Source organism: Cadophora gregata (assembly GCF_030347475.1).
Source record: "Cadophora gregata isolate MNR1 chromosome Unknown scaffold_8, whole genome shotgun sequence".
Taxonomy (NCBI): domain Eukaryota; kingdom Fungi; phylum Ascomycota; class Leotiomycetes; order Helotiales; family Ploettnerulaceae; genus Cadophora; species Cadophora gregata.
The window spans coordinates 1,208,832-1,230,585 of NW_026695931.1; the positions used below are offsets into that span (position 1 = coordinate 1,208,832).

Consider the following 21,754-nt stretch of genomic DNA (forward strand, 5'->3'; position numbering starts at 1 on the left):
TACATGTTACTATAGGTACAGTAAGAACCGCGGCTGGTCCAGTATCTCCTCCTTACCTACAAGTACCTGGGAATTGATCATGGCTGTTTGTTTGCTTCGCGGATAACATTGGTCGGTCAATTGCGAGATGTACTCGAGGCAGCGCACAACCATAACCATATCCATCACCATGCTGTCACATGCCAACATTAACTTACTTGAAACTTTCGTCGGATGGTTCATCAGCATCAGATTCGGCCCTGCCAGCCAAGTCACAAAGAAACAATCAGACTTCTCAGTACAACGTTCTAGCCTCGGCAGATTTCCTTGTGTATCGCGAGTCAGGGCGCGGGGCTTGTCTACCTAGCTACAGTAACTTACGCTGGAGTTGCGAGAGGTCTGGTGGGGCACGCGAACTTGAACTTGAACGTAACGAAGTAAACACAACACACTCCAGCTTGTGCACTAAGGTCCAATTTCGCCGGGTCTTAAGTTGCCGCACTTCCTCTTCCATCTTCTTCATTGCAGACATGCTGATGCGACTTGTGCCATGGGATGAAGTGAGGTGGCGAATGGGCAGGGTATTAGGTAGGTGGGATGCTACACTGTCGATACAGGTGTTCGTTCAGGCTCGGGCTGCTACAGTAGAGCGAGGTCCGGTAACCGCCTGCTAGTAGGTACTTACAGGTCCAATCTTACAGCAGCAGGACAGAACAAATTTGCGAGTTTATTGTTTCGCGATTTTTCCGGCGCGTTAACGTCTATGTTGGCTGTAGATCTGGCATGTGTGTAATATCTCTAATCTACGACTAGCTCTTGAAGTACGAAGGTTGTGTTTACTTGATATGTTAGAAGTCGCAGGCTAACCGGAAGACCAGGGAGAGACTCATCAACAGCGCTAGACCGCGGGGGCTTGTCGCGGTACCCAAAAATAACGATGCGAACTAATTGATTCAAGTAGCTTATGGGAATCATACAGTTATAACCAAAAATTGCTCCTGGAAGCAGCGGCAAGCCACCTTGATTCTACGTTCTTCTCGCGTGGCAAAGGATCAGCTTTCGTGGCTCACCAAACAAGTAAGGAAGCGAATTGCTTCCGTTATGTTGTAGTGCCTTCCATGTCTGATATCAGGCGCATATAAATAAGTCCTGGGTGATTTATATCATCGACCGCGATGGACTCCGCCAAGATGCCACAGCCATTCGCACTTGGTGGCGCAGCAGAACAAAAAGTTTAAGCGAGAATTTTGTTTACGGAGGCCGAAAGATCAAAGGAAACCCCCCTTTGGTAGGCAACTCAAATGTATCAGATAAAGCCTCGAGTCATCGATGGGGGATTGAATAGATGGGATAGTGTGGATGGTCATAGTGGGGGCTATGCGAAACTGCTTCAATGTTCCGTATGTATCACAAATGTTCACGTCAAGAAGATTGTTTTCAGACCAAGCAGCAAGTTGCACATGTGGCACAAGATATCTTACCCCGCCAGGGAGTTGACTCGAGACTGTAAGCTTCCGCGACTTCTGTACTAGATGGATGTCATAGTGGTACTTGGTCAGAGTCCTTCTGGTTGCTAAGGATCGATCTCAGTTGTCTGCTCTGAAATGACTGACTCTGGGCAACACAGCGGTAGGTAGTGTACTTCATTTCAATATCGTAAATCATTACCCAGGTACTCCACAAGACGCAGCATGTAGGTATATGAATGCTCTCGTCCAGCGATAGCGTTACGCCGCATGCGTGAGTTTCTCGCCAATTATCCATATTCCACGGGAATTGTCACACCTAATCAAACCAGACATCCGCGGGACGTTTACACTAATCGTAGTCAAAATGAAGCCAAGCGAAAGGGGCACAGTGAGTCCCAGTCGTCCCCGAGTCCAAGTACAAGGCGCCGGTGCTTCGAAACAAGCCTCTTCACGTACTCGACATGTTCTCTGAGTTACCTGCTGATGCTTTCTTTGTCGGTAATTCTTGCTTGACAACAGAATGTACCATGAGCCTGGCTTCTAGCATTCGTACCGGCCATTCGCCTGGGCCATTTGGCCAGTCACAAATCGTCATTCCCACTGATTGGTACCATCTTCTGGATCCGGAACTGTCAAAATGATATTTGCGTCCGGGTATGTTTACCAGAGGTCTTCCTAGAACGCTGCAGCTGTCCAGTCCACTGCCGCATCGTAGTACTTGACAACTTAATCCCAATGCAGCTTAAACCCTTCTTCGACGCCCCTCGGAAGACACATGCATCTTGGTTTGGGTCCAGAACGACCTTCTCACTACAGAGGAAAGAAATATTAGTAATTCATTTACAACTGCAGTAAGGAGACGAGTGCAGCCCATTGATGTGCTATTCGAAACTACCACCAAGCCAAGGAGTTTGTTCGCTGGCAAACGTACTATCATAGCATGGAATTCTAGAGAATAAACCTATTAGCAATAAATTCAAAGAGCGATTAGAGAAGGAACATGTGTTGATTCAGCGTACCCAATAATATCCAAAGCTTGCACAATCTGAGAGTACCTGTGCGGCCGGAGCCCGCTCCGATAAGAGGCGCTGTCACGGCACGGGTCTGCACAGTTTTGAGCGATACGAAGGGGTCATATTATGGCTTTTGGCAAATTCCAAATGTCTAGCATGCCCCTAATGACATATATGAATGGGCACCCGATGTGCCTCTCCTTGTCGGTGGATCCGCACCGGAGAGATGAGCACTGCCCATACTGTTCTCCTGTCCTATGACAAAGTATCCCGACTGAGAATCACCCGTGCAGTGGTTTTTCATGTATAACAGGCAAATTTTGAACATCATTCGTGCTTCTTGGTATGACCTCGCTAATCGATCTGCAGGTCTGAACATTTTGTTTACGGATTTAAGCGAGAATCAAGAACAAGCGAGGCAGTGTTGTTTGCAGAAACACAACATCTACATCCTGCAAGGAAATGATATACGACCAGGAGCACAGCCCTGCGCACAAAAGCACACGTACATAATGGCCTATATCGCTCCCCTGTTGTACCAATGGTATCGGAGAAGCCCTTCTACTCACTTCTCTATTAGCACAAATTTGTTGAGCGGTGTCGTGCATTTGAGCGCGCCCCAGTCCCTGCGAGCGAAGATATAATCGATGATGTATGGCAATGAGCACTCCTTGTACCATATTCCCGATACTACAGTATGAAAGCTGCTTACGGAATGGGTTCAGTAGGACCAACTTCGTGCCTGGACTCCAAAGGTCCATCCAGTCAAGATACTACACGTCATGCTCTTCATGTCTCGCCCAGTCGCCAGCTTACCCAGGGGTTTCAAGTGTCAAATTCTCGTTAGGTGGCGTTCAATTCAGTCCAGATTGGTTTGCGCTCCAGATGTGCAATGATTATTCTAGACGTTGAAGCGTGAGAAAACAGGCATATATTCACGACTGCTAAAAATGAGAGCTCTGCATTACTCGTCGTCCTCGGAGCTAGGAAGTCAAAAAAATCTCTCATACGTGTTTATTTACATCATCGTACCTTCCATACTATACCTAGGGTCCCAGTTAGTTAAATGCCAAAATTGCTATCTCCACCAAGGACCACCATTGTTTCCTCACTGCCTTTCTACATCTTGAGATCTTCAGGCACGTCCTCATACAGGGGTTAGAAAGCTCCGTTAACCAAATCCATTCCTTTCTCACCGATTGTATAAGCTGGAATCTGGATGTGGTGCTGATTCAAGAGTGGCATCACACTGATATCTGCAACTCGAAGTCCGTTCACGCCACGAACGTGGAACGCTGCGTCAAGGACGGTATCATTGCTTGTGCCCATCCTGCAGGTTAATGTAGAACCGTCACGGTGGTGGGAGATTAAAACGTACGTGTCGTTGCATTTTCCCTCAGGTATGGTATCCAGTTCTTCCCTTTCAGTGTTCTCGTGATAGGTTGACTCAGTCGGCCAGCTCCCATCCCCTATGGCTCTGGTACCCTTCCCTTGTGTGATGATCTCATTCGCGCACTTACAAGCCTCGCTGAGGGCCAAAATGTCCAGCTCTTCGGCTAGGTAATTGTGATCTTCAACAGGATTTTTCATGGGATCAGCCGGCTTGTGAGTTACCTCGCCTCGAGATTTGGGGGGATGAGCTCAGCAATGAGAGACAAGACATGGTCTTTTCTCCACCAGGAAATATGCCACACTGCTTCGGACCACCGTAGCACTCACTCTGTGTTAAGAAAATTTCAACGTTCGGCTGGACGGGCCAAGGCCCATGGGATCGCGTCCATGCTCCCATGGAGCCGATTGGCAGAGAGGTTCGATTTCAGGTATTCATCTAGCCTGGCATAACCACAAAGGCCCCAAATGGGAACGTCGAATGTGGCAAGCAGTATGCACCACCAGAGACAATGATTTCTTTCTCAGCCATGGATTCCCTGGTTGAACTATCTTTCTTGATGACCTTGACAGCTGAAGCTCGCAGACTTGATCCTGCGCCTTCGAGGATGATCATGTCCACCGTTGTGTCGGCTTGATGGATAAACTGGGTCTCATGGGAACGAAAAGGTTGACAGCAGTGGTTCGATCAATCTTGTATACCGTTCTTGGGGCATGTCCACAGCCGTGGGAGTTCTCTCCTGTAGTGAACATGTCTTCCTGGAGCCTTGGGTCTAGGTCCTGCATGGAATCAAAAGTCAGGTTTGACAGGGGCCCAAAGAGTCAGCAAGCAACCGGGAGAGTCTTGTGCTCAACGCACTTACCAGATCATGGGGTTCGATGTCCAGCAAGCGACTGTAGTCGTGAACATCCTCGTCTGCTTTGAACCAGTTCTTGCCATGAAGATCCTTCGCCCAGATGCCAAAGTCAACCACATTACATCAGTTCACCAAGCTCTCTTGGCGTACCTTCGTTATGTAATCGAACAAGTTCTTTCTAATCCAGCCTGGCATTTCAATCATCATAATTCTGAGGCGTGCCTCGGATACAGAGCATTCTGTTGGCTCCTGAGCTCCCTCCCAGGAAATCTCCGCTACTCACATTCACCTGTCTTCCATTCGCGCTGGTTCAGTAACAATGTTCCAGTCTGCTTCTGTATCAAAGATTGGGGATCTGAGGCTGGTAAGCATTGATAAACTTCATGGGATATTGTTTGCCATCCTCTCACTATCCCTGTGTCTTCCAGGGAGGTGTTGTTTGAATCTTCTGCGAGACGCGCAGGTAAGACGCTTCCAGATGTGCCGCCACTTCCAGTGCTGACCAGAGCGGATCTTGTCCAGAATATTACTCACTATAGTCGAACCCATCCTCAGACAATATAGTCATACGCAGTACTCTCAGGATTCAAGGTGATTGAGCTCATCAGGATCTGCCCAAGTTTTGCTTCTCCTGTCCTGTCTCTCACGAGTATATGGCTCGAAGGTCCGGGGTAGAAGAGCTGAGCTACGACTCGAGTATCTTGAAGAGTTCCTGGTGGTTGACCAGCGTCGTATGTGGTATGTGGTGTGCTAACTTCCCGTTCATCTCCCTTACGCCGTTGCCAGACGCGCAGCTCTTCCGCTCTGCCTCAAGAGCACGAGCAAGAGCGAGAGCAAGAGCGAGATCGAATCGAGCATGAATGGCCCACGGCTGCTCCAACGGCTTGCTTTCTAAGTTGCTGTACTGCACATAGGTAGCAAAGGCAGGGTGGGGTAGCGGGGCGGGTAGTGCTGTAAGGTAGGTACTGTCTCCACCTACAGAGCTGGTTTGCTCAGCTTCATCTTCAGTTTCCTGTCGGCACTCTGGCACGCACGTACGAGGCCCAGCACAGAACCAGTACTGCTTTTTCGCCGACAGTTTGATGCCTTCGAGGTTCGGGTCCTGAATCATGTCTATTCCGAGCCAGTTTGAAATCCCACACGAACAACCGGTTCTTTTTGGGTGTCGATCGGCAGATAAAGAAATATAATGCCTAGGTTGCTAGGTAGCACATCGACTCATGAAATGAATTCGTAACTAACGGACACCTACGCTCTGGCAGACTCATGTAAAATGGGGCTTACCTGTATAGGCAGTCTTGTTTCTACACTCCCTCTTCTGGAGTTCGGCGTCCTGGAAGCCGTCCAATGCTTATCATTCTTTGATTCTTTTAAAGTAAGGTCCCGTACCTGTCTAGCAGCACGCTGCTACTGTAGGGCTCAAAGTAGCAGGACTTCAAGGGAGCACGAGCACAAGCACGAGGGGAGGGAAAGCCCCCCCACCCCCTAACTACTTAGCCTATAGGTGTCTGGTGAGGGCATATTATGGGTCACGTGCACTAGCTTAGTTACCTACATTAGGAGAGCCCTACGCTCTCTTTCTCCTTTCTCTCCTTAGACGTACTAATACTATATAATTAGCCCCTGAGTTTCCCCTTAGCTACTAAGTATAAGGTTTATATAATAGTAATTCTAATAACTCTTAAAACTTAATCGATTCTAAAATCCTTAAATTTAACCTCGTTTTATACTTAAACAACTCTACACGAATAACTATACTACCGTTTATCTAGTATCTGATATCCGACTTCGTAGATCTCACGTAAGTATAAGGAATAGAATTAGCGTATTCTCTTTCTTAACTATCTCCTTATAGTAAGGCTAAATATCAAATAATAAGAAGAAGAAGTATAAGAGTAGAGATAAAAACAGTAGATTCGTCTCTAGCTCTAGTAGACCTAGTAGCTTAAGCTTAATATTAACCTTATTTATACTTCTTTAACTATTATCTAAGGATCTCTTTAAACGTGAACTCTCTACTTCTCTAGTAGCTCTAAGAACTACTTGTTATATTAAAAGGGATATATCTCTAGTCTTAGCTTATAGCTCTTAGGGTTACTGAAAAAGAAAGGAGTAAAAGAATACAGAAAAAGAAGGAATTAGCTAAGAGATATTAATTATACCTAATATATTAGAAAAAGTAACACTAGAAGAAGTATCCTCCCCCGGATCTACTTTAGCCTTACTAATAGCACCGAAAGTACTAGTAGCACTTATTATATAATCCTCTACTCCTAGCACTTCCGACTAGCTATTACCTTTCCTATGAAAAGCTTACTTTTTAGCTTACTAGGAACCTGAAAAGTTTAATAATAAAAGAACGGAAATATCCTTAAGAATTAATTCTAACGACTATTCTAATATTATAGTAACTCTAGTAATTTAAGACCTAGATAATATCGCTATATATACCTTCAAATAATAGCTTATAAACGCTATTTAAGTTAAAATAGTTTATAACCTTACTAATATTAAAAGAGATAAAACTTTTATAGAAGCTAAGGAGATTCTACGTCCGACGGACTTATAAATAGCTATAGTAGCTCTTAGGACAGCTAGCACTAATTGATATATTAACTTAGAAACTAAGACTATTATAGACGTTATACGTCTTACTTACTCTAGTAGATCGCGTAATACTTAGCAGATTTTTATAGTCTGCTTTTAAAAGAGCCTTTTAGTAATACTAGAAGAAGATAACCCTGTAGTCCTTATTATTACCCTACGCTATTAACTAGAAGTAGATACTTCTCCTTATAATAAGTCTACGCTTAAAAGTACTATTAAGCTAGAAATATAAGCTACATATATTAAAGCTGTAGATATAACCTTTAATAGTACTATACCTATTACTTCCTACTTAAACTATCTCAACTACCTAGCTACTACTTATAAAGACTAATAAATCCTTAGATTACTCCCTCTTATAATAAAGAACTCAGCTTAAGACTAGTTTAATAGCCTCCTAGCTTCCGTTCGAATTAAGATAAACACTAACCTAAGCCTATAAGTTAAGAAGCTTAGCTTACGATTCTGTAAAGACTTTTCTTAGATTCTCTAAGCTATTAACGACCTCTAGTATAGATTTAATAGTAAGGATAGAGCTATAAAAGATACCCGTGAATATATTATAAAAAAGCTTAAGTTATATAATAAAGCCGGAGAAGTAGATAAGGGACTAAAAGTTTACTAAATCTACTTTAAGTTAGATCCTATCTTAAAGTCGAATATATACTTATTAAACTATACTTTAATAGACGAGTTTATAACTAAAGTAATAAACGCTAAATAGTCCGCGAAAAACTAGTTCTAAGAGGTATAATAAATAATTACAGTAGTAGTAGAGCATAAGTGAAAGAACTTTAATAATTAGAATCGTAGAGCTACTGACTTAAGAGACTAACTATAGGTCTATAGCGCTTTATAACTTAAGTTTATCCCTTAGGAAGTAGTATAATATATTCTAGAGGCTACTATAGAATAACTAGCTATTTTACTTTTAGATTAAAAACTAACTGCGCCCGGCGACTCTTAAGCTACCTTATTAACGCTAGTAGTCCCGGCAGTTCTAGTAGTCCTAGCTTATTCTACTCTAAATATTTTCTGACCTTATTACTCTTATACTTACTATAAATCTCTCGCTTATATTAATCCTTAGTACCTACTTAACTTATATAAGAGAAAGAATAACATGAAGCCCACTACGTAAGTCTTAGCTTATATAACTAAATACAAGGATATAGTAGTAGTTAATAACACGCTATAGGAGATATACTAATTGGAGATATATATTATAGAGTCTATATAGATAATAGATAAAGTATTATCCCTTAAGTCTACTAAACCGGAAAATAGTCTAAGCGATTACTTAAGATTAGAGTAACCTCCTTATTTAAAGATCTAACCTTTTTAAAAGATAACTATATTACTACTTATAATATCGCTTTAATAAATTAATACACGCTTAATTTATCTATTATCGATTCTATTTCTATAAGTACTTTAACTCCTTCGCTATTATTACTAGTGCTATTATCTCTACTAGCGCTTATTCCTTAATATATTTACTACGTTAATAGATAAGCGTATAATTTCTTTTAAAAGGCTTAAAGTATCTTATTCTCTCTACTAGGTATAACTTAGGACTTCTGCCTTAACTTTAGAGTAAGAATCTCTTTAATATCACGCGAGATACTATAATAGAAGTTTCTTAAGGTACTTATCCGTATAAGACCTTATAAAATTAGTCTCTTAAGTATTAGTTAAGGCCTTATAGTATTAGAATATATACTTCTTCTTTTTTTTTATACTTAATTAAAAGGAATATCTTTTAGTTCTAAGCGGAAGTCTACTTAGTAGATTAATTAGTATATAATATTTTACTCTCGAATTCTTTTCTTAAGAAAAATAATATAAATATTATATATAAGAAGAAGTTTAAGGATATAGATTACCTCTAGTAGAACTCTGAAAAGTTTCGATTCTCTTATATAATAAAGAAGACTTTAGAAGTTTCTTAAGCTATTATATATACTATAGAATCTGTAGTAGTTTATCCTAGTATTAAGGTTAACCTAAAGATTTAATACTAACTCCTTTTAATATATTAAAACAAGTACTTAATAATACCTAAATCTTAAGGTAACTCTGCTCTTAATATATTCAGATCCCTTATTAAAAGTATTATAAATAGTTATACCGCGCTTATCTCTTACTTTAACTTCAGCCTCACTTCTATTAAGATAATACACGAATAAATCCTAGAACTACTAGACTATATTAATAATAACTTAAAACCTACTAGAGTCTATCTAAGTTTTATAGAAGTCTTTTAAGGTTTAGAACTTCTTAGCTTAGATAAAGAAGAAAAGACTCTAGATAGCTACTTATTTCTAGTATTACTAATAGAGGAGTATATTAATATTTCCGAGGCTTATATATCTAAAATATAAAGAGAGGAAGCTTACTAGAAGATTCTAGAAGTAATCTGTGATAATAGCCCTTTGTTTTATAAAGAATTAGAATAGTTTAATAATAGTATTAAGATACTTATTCCTTTTAAAGAAAGCGTACCTTTAAACGATCTCAAGTAAGTACTCTTTAATATATTAGTAAAGAATAAACAGAATATAGATTTAATTCTAGACCCTCTTAAAGTTATAAGTATTATTAAGGACGTTCTACTAAGGAAGCCTTACCTAGTAGTATTACTAGCGTTTATAGTCTACTATAATAATAAGCCTAGAGTTATTATTAATCTTCGCCGCGTAAATACTAAGCTATTTCTAAATACTTATCTTCTACTAAGGTAAGATAATATTCTATTAGCTATAAATAGTACTTCAGTCTTTTTAGCTTTAAACGTTATAAAAAGCTTTTTCTAGTAGCTTATACTTAAAGAAGATCGATAGAAGATAGCTTTTATTACTTAATATCATAGTTATAAATAATTTATAGTTAGTACTATAGGCCTTACTAATTCTCTCGCGTTCTTCTAATATTATATAAAGAAACTCTTTAGTAAATACCTCTAGTAATTTATTCTAGTCTATATTAACAATATTATTATCTTCTCGAAGGATATTAATACTTATATTAAGGACCTTCGTACTATACTAACTCTCTTATACTAGTTAAGAGTTATACTATCGCTATCTAAATATTATTTTACTTAACTAGGTATTAAGGCCTTAGGCTATTAGGTAGATTAGCTAAGTATAAGTATAGTAAAGGAAAAAGTAGAGGCTATTAGAGCTATTTAGTTCCTTAGTACTTTATAAGAGTTAGATATAATCTTAAGGTTCTTCAGGTATTACTATAAATTTATCCCTTATTATACCGCTATTAGTAGACCGCTTTAAATAGCTAAGACTATAAGCTTCAAGGGTAGTCTTATTAAAAAGACGCCTTGTAGGACTTATACTACGAAAAAGACTTTTCTAAAGTCTATTAATAGAGATAAGATACTTCTCTAAGAATATAAAGATACGTTTAAGACTCTTTAAGACTATCTATATTTAGCTCTTACCTTAGCTTTTCTAGACTTCTCTAAGCCTTTTATCTTATATATTAATAGAAGTAAAGAAATAGAATATAATATTACTATCTACTAAATTAGTAATAATAGCGTTAAAAGACTAGTCTTATATTTATCTAAAGATCTAATACTAGCTGAATAATAGTACTAGCTTATAGAATTAGAGACTAGCGGTTTAGTTTAAGCTCTATAGAAATTACTATAGTTTATTAATAGCAGGAAGCTTATAGTTTATATAGATTATAGCTTAATAGTCTAAGCCTTCTAAGATAAGAGCGTAGTTCAAGGTAAATAGTCTAACTATCTAGTAAATTAGTATCTATTCCTTTAAAAGTTCACTTCCTTTATAACTATTATTTATTAACTAAGAAAGTCCTATATTAATATCGATACCTTATCTTAGATACCGATCTAAAAAGCTCTTTATTCTGTTATATAAACAGCTTTAGCTCTTATCCTTTCTTATATATTATATCTTCTAGTTTAAACTAGATCTTATAGTAAAAAGAAAGTTAGATTTCCAGATAATATTTAGGAGATTACTATAGATAAGGTAAGCGTAGCACTGCCTATAGAGGACTAAGTAAGCGTAGTATCGCCTGCAGAGAAAGTAGGCGTAGTACTACTTATAAAGAACTAAGTAAGTGTAGTACTGCCCGCGGAAGACTAAGTAAGTGTAGTACTGCCCGCGGAGGACTAAGTAAGCGTAGTACTACTTATAGAGGACTAGGTAAGCGTAACACCGCCTGTAGAGGATTAAGTAAATATAGCTATATCTACGAAGGAAGCGTAAAGCAGAGTTACTATAACTTTTAGTATTAAGCCTACTTTCCTTAAGGCTATTATAAAAGCTCTCCTTATTAATTAGGTCTTTAAGAAGATTTATAGTCTCTTAGTTAAATAGAATAAAAGAACTTAAAGTAACTAAGATAAACTGCGGAATACCTTTTAATACTACTATCTAGATCCTGATTCTAAGCTCTTATTCTTCTTTAATAGTAATATAAAGCGTGTATATATACTTTAGTCTTATCTATAATAAATCTTTAAGATAGCTTATAATAATCGAGCTTATATTAGAGCAGATCGCGTTTATTCCTTAATTTATCTACTACTCTACGTTCCTCGACTATACTAGCGAATTCAAGAATATACTACTAACTGCCCTATCTATTATAAAGCTAAACCTAGTAGATAACACTTATAAGGATCTCTCTAGCTAATACCTTATCTAAATCTGCTACTCTTTGTTCTTTTCTTTAACTTCCTTAAAAGTCTCCTTTTATTAAAGTAGAGTAATAATAAAATTCTCTTTATTATAGATAAGGCTATAAAATTCGTAAAGTACCTTACTAGCTAGATAACTACTATAATATCCGAGTAAGTGTGACGGTACAACGAATGTTCATTGGTAGCTACAATATAAAGTAGAAAAGACAGCGAGAGGAAGAGGTTCCTAAGGAGCCTTGAGAATAAGTAGGGGAGATGCGGCCGCTAGCTAACTAGGCTAGTCCTAGGTTCGCCGTATAAATCTAGCCTCGCAGCCTTGCGACGTCAGCCTTACCCACGTAACTTGCCTATCGTGATTAGTCCATTATAGTAAGTAGCTAAGTATTTTTCCTTTATCTTTCTAAATTAGAGTTTACTAGATATTATTATTTTAGATAAAGACTCTAAATTTACTTTAGAATTTTAAACTAAGCTTTTCTAACTCTCTTATATATCTCTTATCTTTACCTCTTCTTATTATAGCGCTAGAAATAGCTAAGTAGAAAGAATAAATTAGATATTCGCTTACGTATTATAATATACTCTCGAATATAAGTATAATTAATCTAACTAGGAGATACTCTTACTTTATATCTAACTCTATCTAAATACTACTTTAAACGCCTCTACCAGGTACTCTCCTTATTCCCTATTATATAATAGAGACGTGAAAATAGAGTTTAGTATAGTAGAGGATTTTATTTTCCTTAAAGATCGTGATATTCTACGCTAAGAAGCGGCTGATGTAATTACCTTAGCTTAGGTAAGAATAAAATTATACTATGATTCTAGCTACTGCCTTTCGCCTAATTTTAGTAACTATATTTACTTTAAGATTATAAAGCTAGAGAAGAAAAGCTACTAACTTCAGAATTAGACTAAGCTATTTACGCAGAGAGTAGGACCTTTAAAGGTTATTAGATATATTAGAGATCTTACTTATAAGGTTCAGCTACTAGATTACCTTAAAGGTATATATCTAATTATCTTAGTCGAGTTCCTAGATCCAGCCTCGCCTAATCTTTATAATCGATCTCAGCTAGAACTAAGTCTAATTAAAGTAAATAGTAAAGATCGTTATATTATAGTAGAGATTTTAAATAAGGAAGTTCGAAAAATTCCCGGGTTAAGAAGATAGTCTTACTACTATATCTGATAGCTTAATTACCTTAAAGAAACTTAGGAACTAGCGTCCGAAATTAAGTAGTAAGTCCCAGCTTTTATTAGAAAATATAAGGCTTAATATCGCTTACTATACCTGTTAATATCCGTCTCTACGATTAACTCTATTGATTCGTTAGCTTAATAATACTTATAAATATCTTCTGCTAAGTTAGTAATCTAAATAGCCTACTATAGTAGTATATTTTATTACTTTTTTAGAAAGATCTCGTACTTTTATTAATTTAAACTTTACTTTAATTTTTTATCTTAGTTAACTTCTATTATTTACTCTAGTTTAGTTTTAGCTTAAGTCAGATACTATCTACTCTTTTTCTTACTAGCGTGTTCTATTATTTTTATGCTACTTTTAGTTAGTGTATAACCTTATTATTTCTATAACCTTATTATTACCTTTATCTCCTTCCTTAATATTAATAATATCTTTCTCTTCTGCCTTGCTATAGTTAACTTTATGATAAGCTATAAGCTACTAGCTTCCTTAAATTCAAAGTACTAATTTCCTTTATATTACTATTCCCTTTAAAAAACTTCCTTCTCTCTCGTGTTATATATCTTACTTACTATAGAGAATATCGCTATAACTACTTCTAATACTAAAAGTCCGCTTCCTAAAAGTAATAGTATTATTAAAATTACCTCTTAAGTTCCTTTTCCTAAAGATAACGATCTTAGTATAGCTACTACTAATACTAAAGGTCCTCTTCTTAAAAGTAATAATATTACTTAAGTTACTTTCTAAGTTCCTTTTCCGGAAGATAATAATCTTACCTCTATTACTTAAAGTAATATCCCTACTAAAGCCGATACTCTTATCTCTTATGATCTACTAGCTCCAGTTTTAGATACTCTCCTTATAATAAATATCTCACTTTCTAAATAAATTACCTCTAATCTTTTAGTTCACTAAGCCTTTAATAATAAAGTCTATAGTACTTATAATTAAATCTCTCTTATAAATAATAATCTTATCTATAAGATAACTTTTAATATTAAGATCTTTACTACTTAGCTCTCTCTCGCTAGTTCCTTTACCTTTATTATTAAGGTTAGATACGTCTAGAATAATCCTATTAATAATCCGTATAATTATAAATTCTTCTACGTTAACCTTATTCTTTATACTTAGAAGATCACTAAGTACGAGCTTAATAAGCTTATTCTTAAATACTTTATTATTCTTAAAAGTACTAATATATCTAATAAGATCTATATTTCTCTTTCTATTAAGTTAATTATCTTTTAAGGAGATATAACTATTCCTCCTCTAACTAATGAAGATAATCGGGTATATTTAGAAGCTCTGATTAGAGATATTACTAAATACTAAGTTAATAGCGGACTTTTCTAGTTTAACTTTATTATTAATAAGGATCTAAAGTTAATAGTCGCTAAATTCGTATCTAAGATTAAGAAGAAGAAGTCTAGCACTCTTATATATACTTAGATAAAAGAATCCTCTTACCTTTATAAGCTCTATTAAGGAAATATTTATCCTCTTAACACTAGACCTTCTCTCTTATAATATAGAATCAAGAATATTCGAATTCTAAGCTCTTAAGAGAACTTCCTTATTCCTTTAATCTATACCTTAAATAATAAGTATATTCTAGCTTATATAGAAGCTAATAGTATTAGTTCTTATACCTTTAAAGCAGCCTTCCTTCTAGTCCCCTCCTCTTACGCGAAGACTTATTCTCTAGATAATAAGCTTCCTAAGATTATTATCACTTATATTAAGTAGGATAAGTACCTTATAGCTTATCTTAAGGAAAGTAACTTATATACTTTTACTCTCCCCTTTACTATCCTAGACTACTCTCTACCTATAGATAGTATTATCGCTATTTATAGAGGCTCTCTCCTTATAAATAATAATAATAGTATTAATAATTATAAAGACTTTATTATGTTTTATAAAATAAATAAGAATAAGAATAATTATATCCTAGAGACTTAGATAGAGAATACGATCACTTCTTATTCCCGCTAGTATACTATCGCTTTACCTGTAATAGTCCGGTATTTACTCGCTATAAATATAGAAGGCTGTAGTTAATCTCTGATAATTAAGAGGTAGGTATATCACGTAGATAGGAAGATAGTTACTAAGTATTAGAATACTATTTAAAGTTAAGCACGAAGCTCTTATCTAATAGTAGATATACTAGTCTTATATAGAACCTTTGTTCGCTTTAGATCCCTTAGGATACTAGATCCTTAGATCCTTAGATCTGTTTTCTTATAAGAGGATCTAAGGATCTAGGGATCTATTATATAACTTATTATCTACTATAATCTAAGTAACTATTACTACTAAAGCGTGAGTATATAGTAGTACTACTCGCTATCCTATATTATTCCCTGGCTAGTACTACCCTATTAATAGTACTACTCCCTTATTAGTACTAATACCTCTATAATACTACTGATAGTTTTATTATTATATAGGTGCTAACTGAACTGTAGCGCTAAGGGTCCGTAATACTATCCCCCTCTTAGCTTAGTGTAGTCCTTACGCTTAAGTATAACCTTAAGAAACGTTAATAGTTACTAATAACTATTTTCCTTATCTATTATATCTAATGTTATAAAGAAATCGAGTGTCGCTTAGATAAAGAAAAAATAGAGTATCTAGCTCGCGCTCTGTATTAAGCGTGCTATATAACTCGTAAAGCCTTATTCTTTCTACTATAGCTTTTCTTATACTTACTTCTTAGATTTATCTATTTTGAAATAATACTCCGAGTGTATTCGCTTAAAGTGTTATAATTATAATACCTCGGGGTATATTAAGAGGTTTACTCTTAAACGACTTATATATTAGTTTAAGATAGGAAAAACTATAACTCCTACTTATCCTTCGACGCCTCCCTCTAAGCTTGTTAAGGATAATCTTACTTCTTAGTTCCCTACCTTTAAATCTAACGCTTACTTAGTGTCCTTCTTTAAGGGCCTAGTCCCTAACCTTAAGTCCCCTTCCTTCTAAGTAAACTTAGATTTCTTTAATAGAATTCCTATAGAAGCTTAAGGCAGTAGAGGTTAGATTTAGGTTCCTAAGTGTTTTCTGATTATAGGTACCCTTTTTATTTAATTAAATATTTTAGTTTACTATAGAAATACTAATAGTTAAGAATAGCCTCTACTTCGTATTTAGTGTTCGGATTAATCGGTTATATTTCAGTAATAGGAGCGGGCGGTGCTCTTAGCGGTACTAGTTCAAGGAGAGATATATGGAATACTAGGTAGATATTTATTATTTTTAGTAGAGCTAGTTAATAATTAACTAGTCCCTTGACTTTAGTAATCCTGAATAGTCCTAGCTTTTTATGATCTAATTTATAACTTAGTTATTTAGTTATGATATTCTTTCTAAGTAAGTAGATTTTATCTCCCTCCTTAAGCGTTAGTCTTATACTATACTTTTTATTATAGTAGATCGCAGATCTCTATATGATAAAGAGAATATCGACTAATAATTCTTTATAGAGCTGTTTAAGCTCACCTGCCTATAGTATAGCTTCTTACGCGGTACCCTGACTAGCTATTAGTAGGTTATATACCGTGGGATTATGCCTATAATTCGCGTAGAATAGCGATACTCTAATAGTCTCTTAATCCGCGCTATTATATATAAACTAGGTAAGTAGGAGTAGTTATACCTAGTCGTCCTACTTATAGTTTATATAATACTAAAGATAAGTCTCTATTATTTAGTTAATTTATTCTATCTATATATCAGTCTAAGGATAGAATATAGTTAATATTTTCTGCTTTATTCCTAAGAGCATAATAAGAGTTTTCTAGAACTTTAAGGTAAAGAGCTTATCTTTATCTAAGATAATCTTATCTAGTATTCTATAGCTTACGAAGATTATTCTAAGAAATACCTGCGCTATTATAGGCGTGTCTTATATTCTAAGTACTAGTACTATATACGTGTACTTTATGAACCTATCTGTTATTATATAGATCGAGTTATATATAATTCCTATAACTAGGTCTTTTAAGGGTAGTAGCTTAACTATGAAATCTAAAGTAATTAATTTCTATAAGTGAAGTAGTGTTATTAGTGACTTCATGAGCCTATACGGAGTATAGTATAATACCTTATTCCGGATATATATATCGTATAATACTACTATATCTTTAACTACTTTCCTTATTCTTAGGAAGTAGTATTCCCTAGATAGCCTAGATAGCGTCTTAGCTACTCCCTAGTATCTATAAGCAGGTAGCTTATACTAGTGCGTAATGAATTTAATCCTGTCCCTAGTAGGTATATAGATTCGTCCTTAGTATAAGAGCGTGCTACTTATAGTAAAGGAGAATCCTTCGCCTAGCTGCTTCTTCTATTTAGCTATAACTAAGTCGTTAGTATAGCCCTTCTAGATTTTCTCAGCGACTTAGCCTATTGAGGCTAGCTATTAGTGATTAACTATTAGCGAATCGCTATCCTTCCGTAGTACGGTATAGGATTCGTAAGTTTTATTTATAAGATATTCCGGTTTCCTACTTAGAGCGTTAGCCTTAGTATTTTCTGTTCCCTTAATATAAGAAATTCGAAGTTTTATAGTAGAGAGTATTTTATACTAATAAACCTGCTATCGGTTTAGTTCCTTAGTAGTTATAAAGTAAATAAGATTCTTATAATCTATTAGGATCTATACTTCGTAAGTAGTACTCTCGAGGTAGACCTTCTATTTGCGTATTATATCTATAATTACTAGTAACTCTTTGTCGTATATATTATAGTTAAGTTCTACTAGTAATAGTTTCCGTGAATAGTAAGTAACTAGTTACTATCTTCCGTCTTCGCTTAGTTAGCTGAGTATAGCTTTAATAGCGTAGTCTGAAGAATCTATCTCTATATATATTTCTTTATTAGGAGTAAAGGAAGTAAGCACTAGTTCCGCGATAAAAGCCGCTTTAAGTGCCTTAAACGCTTTTCGTGCGCTATTAGATTAGTAGAATTCCTTATCCTTATAAGTTAATTCCGTAAGTAGCCTAGCGATTTTCAAGTAGTCTTTAATAAATCGCCTATAGAAGTTAGTAAATCCGAGGAATAATTATACTTCCTTGATATTCGTAGGCCTTATCTACTTAATAATTACTTTAATCTTTTTAGGATCTATAGCTAATCCTATAGTAGTGACTATATAGCTTAGGAAAATAACCTTATCTACGTAGAAGTTGCACTTCTCTAGTTTAAGTAATAGATAAGCGTCCTCTAGCCTCTAGAGAATAGCTATAATATCCTTTATATATTACTCCTCTGATTTAAAGTAGACTAGTATATTATCTAAATAGTATATATATATTATATCTAAGTAAGGCTATAAAACGTTATTAATTAGACGCTGAAATATAGCTAGTGTATTAGTTAAGCTGAAGGGTATAACTATGTACTTATAGTAACTAAAACAAGTGTGAAATACTATCTTTTCTTCTTCTCCCTTAGCTATTCTAATAAGATTATACACTCCTTATAAGTTAAGCTAAGTGAAAATCTTAGCTCTAATAAGTCTATCCTATAGCTCCTTAGCTAATAGTAGTATATAATAATCTTTCTTTATAGTATTATTTAATTAATAGTAGTTAATATATATTTATTATCTACTATCTTTCTTTTCTGCGAATAAGATATTACTCCCCTACGGAGATTTAGACTCTTAGATAAATCCCTTCGCTAGGTTTTTATTAATATATTACTTAATTATTATTAAGTCTATCGCTGAATATTCCTTAAATAGTTAGAATATCAGTTTAGTACCTAGTTCTAACTCGATCTAATAATTATAATCTTAGTGTTTTAGTAAAGCCTCGATACCTTATTTCTCTTTAAACAGTGCTATAAACTTCTTATATATTAATAGTATATCCTTTATTAGTAGACCCTTATCTTAGTATCTAAGCTCTTCCTTAGAGGTAGCGCTAACTTCTCGAATACTTACTACTTCTATTCCTAGTAGATAATAGTAGTCTTAGTAATAACTAAACTTAAGTTTTCTTATCTACTAATCGATAATAGGATTATACTTTTCTATTTATAGTAATCCTAAGATAATATTATACTTTCTAATCCTAATAATATCGAATTAGATTATTTCAGAGTATCCAGCGATACTTATATAAACTAGAGTAGTCTAAACCTTAATTAGTTTATCAGAGGCGACTTTACTATCCGCTAGTACTAAGTAGTATCCCTTATCTTTTACTTCGGTTAATAGGTAGTACTTAAGTATAATAGTAAGAGATATAAAGTTCCCTTATACCTTAGAGTCTACTATCGCTTAAAGCTTAACTCCCTTGATTTTAACCTTTAACGTGAGATATTTATCTCTAATAGCAGCAAGTTACTATATATAGAAATATTCCTAATATATACTATAATTAAGGATACTTTCCTATACCTTTCGATTACTATAGCTTAAGCTAATCTTATATATAAGCCCTATTCCGAGTTTAGTATATATTACTAAGTTATATATCTTATAATAGTACCGGCTATTATTATTAATATGGACCTATATCCTATTATATTAGTTCTTAGTTATAATTTCCTATTCCTCGCTTACCTCTAGTAGCGCGCTAGTATTAAGAATAATAGTATTCTGGAGTAGTAAGTACTATATAAAGGTTATCAGTCCTTCTTAGCTACCGGCTATTCTCTATCTAATACGCTTATAGTCCTAGTAGATTACTTTGTACCTTACCTCTTATAGTAGACCCCTTAAGCTAATAAGGCCTAGTTCTTAATAAGTAACCCCGGTAGCTATATTAGTCTAGTAGTAAGTATTATAACTAACCTAATATAAGCTCTCTTCTCTTTAAGTAACTTCCTAAGTTTTACTTACTCTTAGTCCTAAGAGTTCAGGTTAAGGTAGCTCTAGTTCTAGAGTTTACTCGGGTTCCTAGGCTTTCTCCTTACTATTACTTAGTATTAGCTCTATATTATTATCTAGCTTAGAGCTATTATTATCTTAATATATATAGTCCTTAGAGAGTGTGCTAATAATAGTTTACTTAAGCTGATTTATAATACTCGCGGAATCTCACTTACTATTATTAGAATTACTTAACTAGGTATAGATATGATTCTCCTTAAGCTTATTTATAGTTATATATTAATATATCGCAGTGAGTTATCGTGTTAGTTTATTATAAGAGCTACGTCCTATTACGTTAGTATATTTCTTATCTATCTACGACTTCTTTTATTAATAAGAGCTGGCTATATAACTAGGAAAGCTATACTTAAAGTATAGCTTCTTTTCTTATTACTTACTTATAACTTTCTTAGATAGCCTACTACTATATAACTTTCCTTAATAACTTAGCTTCCGGAATATTATATCAAGTTCTATTTCCTAAGAGTAAAATAGTTTCTTATTATTACCTCCTCTTCCTTAATATATATATATTCTGAAGTAGTATTAGCCTTTCTTCTTAAGTGCCTTCTTATAGTTTTAGTTGTTAATCTTAATAGCTATTTTAATAAGTTCTTATAAGTTAGTAAGCGCGTCCGATCTTACTATCTTATCTTTCACTTTATCTTTTAATCTTTTATAGTACTATATCCGAAGGGCGTTATTATTCTAGCTAATCTAATTCGCGAATTACTAGAAGGTAGTAGTATATATAGTTACTAACCCGACCTGCTTTAGGTTCTAGATATTCTATTTAGTAGTATAGTTCTAATTAATATCACTAAAGATATAGTTAATCCTATACTCGAAACCCTTAAAAGTTATAAAGATCTTCTAGGATTCCTTAGTTATTACTATAGAGACTCTCCTATCCTTAGTCTAGTTCTAAATATAGTTTAAGAGGAAGATCTTAATCTAGTTAAAAGTAAATCCCCGGAGGAAGAACGAAGCCTAAAGGACTTTATTAGTCTTTATAATGAATTAGTAACTATTAAAGCTTATATAGAGCTTAACCTACGTAAGGTATACTCTAAGCTTAGATCAGTCTTTATAATAGAGATCCGGGGCGGCGATCTTAAGTATATTCTTTAGGTTAAAGACCTTAGTAGGAGTCGAGTAGTTATTTAATAATCCTTTAACGGAGGATATATTATCTTCGTGAGTTAGTACCTCTAATAAGAAGGTACTTAAAGTGTAATAGTCCGGTATTTACTCGCTATAAATATAAAAAGCTATAGTTAATCTCTAATAATTAAGAGGTAAGTATATCACGTAGATAGGAAGATAGTTACTAAGTATTAGAATACTATTTGAAGTTAAGTATAAAGCTCCTATCTAATAGTAGATATATTAGTCTTATATAGAACTTTCGTTCGCCTTAGATCCCTTAGGATACTAGATCCTTAGATCCTTAGATCCGTTTTCTTATAAGGGGATCTAGGGATCTAGGGATCTATTACGTAACTTATTATCTACTATAATCTAGGTAACTATTACTACCGAAGCGTGAGTATACAGTAGTACTACTTGTTATCCTATATTATTCCCTAGCTAGTACTACCCTATCGATAGTACCGCTCCCTTATTAGTA

At 35.0% G+C, this 21,754-nt stretch overlaps 4 protein-coding genes across 4 annotated transcripts; 1 reads left to right on the forward strand and 3 right to left on the reverse strand.

The window, feature by feature from the left end:
• Positions 1-3,619: 3,619 nt before the first annotated feature.
• Positions 3,620-4,051, reverse strand: ONS95_013906 (uncharacterized protein; the record flags this gene model as incomplete). The annotated part of the gene is made up of 2 exons (XM_058507555.1): positions 3,620-3,791; positions 3,840-4,051. 2 exons carry the CDS (start codon positions 4,049-4,051, stop codon positions 3,620-3,622), a joined length of 384 nt encoding a protein of 127 aa, XP_058356724.1.
• Positions 4,052-4,289: 238 nt separating this feature from the next.
• On the reverse strand, positions 4,290-4,466 carry ONS95_013907 (uncharacterized protein; the record flags this gene model as incomplete). Its single annotated transcript, XM_058507556.1, has 1 exon — positions 4,290-4,466. The coding sequence occupies one exon, from the start codon at positions 4,464-4,466 to the stop codon at positions 4,290-4,292; it is 177 nt and encodes a 58-aa protein (XP_058356725.1).
• A 253-nt stretch (positions 4,467-4,719) lies between these two features.
• Positions 4,720-5,082, forward strand: ONS95_013908 (uncharacterized protein; the record flags this gene model as incomplete). The annotated part of the gene is made up of 1 exon (XM_058507557.1): positions 4,720-5,082. One exon carries the CDS (start codon positions 4,720-4,722, stop codon positions 5,080-5,082), a length of 363 nt encoding a protein of 120 aa, XP_058356726.1.
• Positions 5,083-5,392: 310 nt separating this feature from the next.
• Positions 5,393-5,818, reverse strand: ONS95_013909 (uncharacterized protein; the record flags this gene model as incomplete). Its single annotated transcript, XM_058507558.1, has 2 exons — positions 5,393-5,690; positions 5,742-5,818. 2 exons carry the CDS (start codon positions 5,816-5,818, stop codon positions 5,393-5,395), a joined length of 375 nt encoding a protein of 124 aa, XP_058356727.1.
• Positions 5,819-21,754: the final 15,936 nt, after the last annotated feature.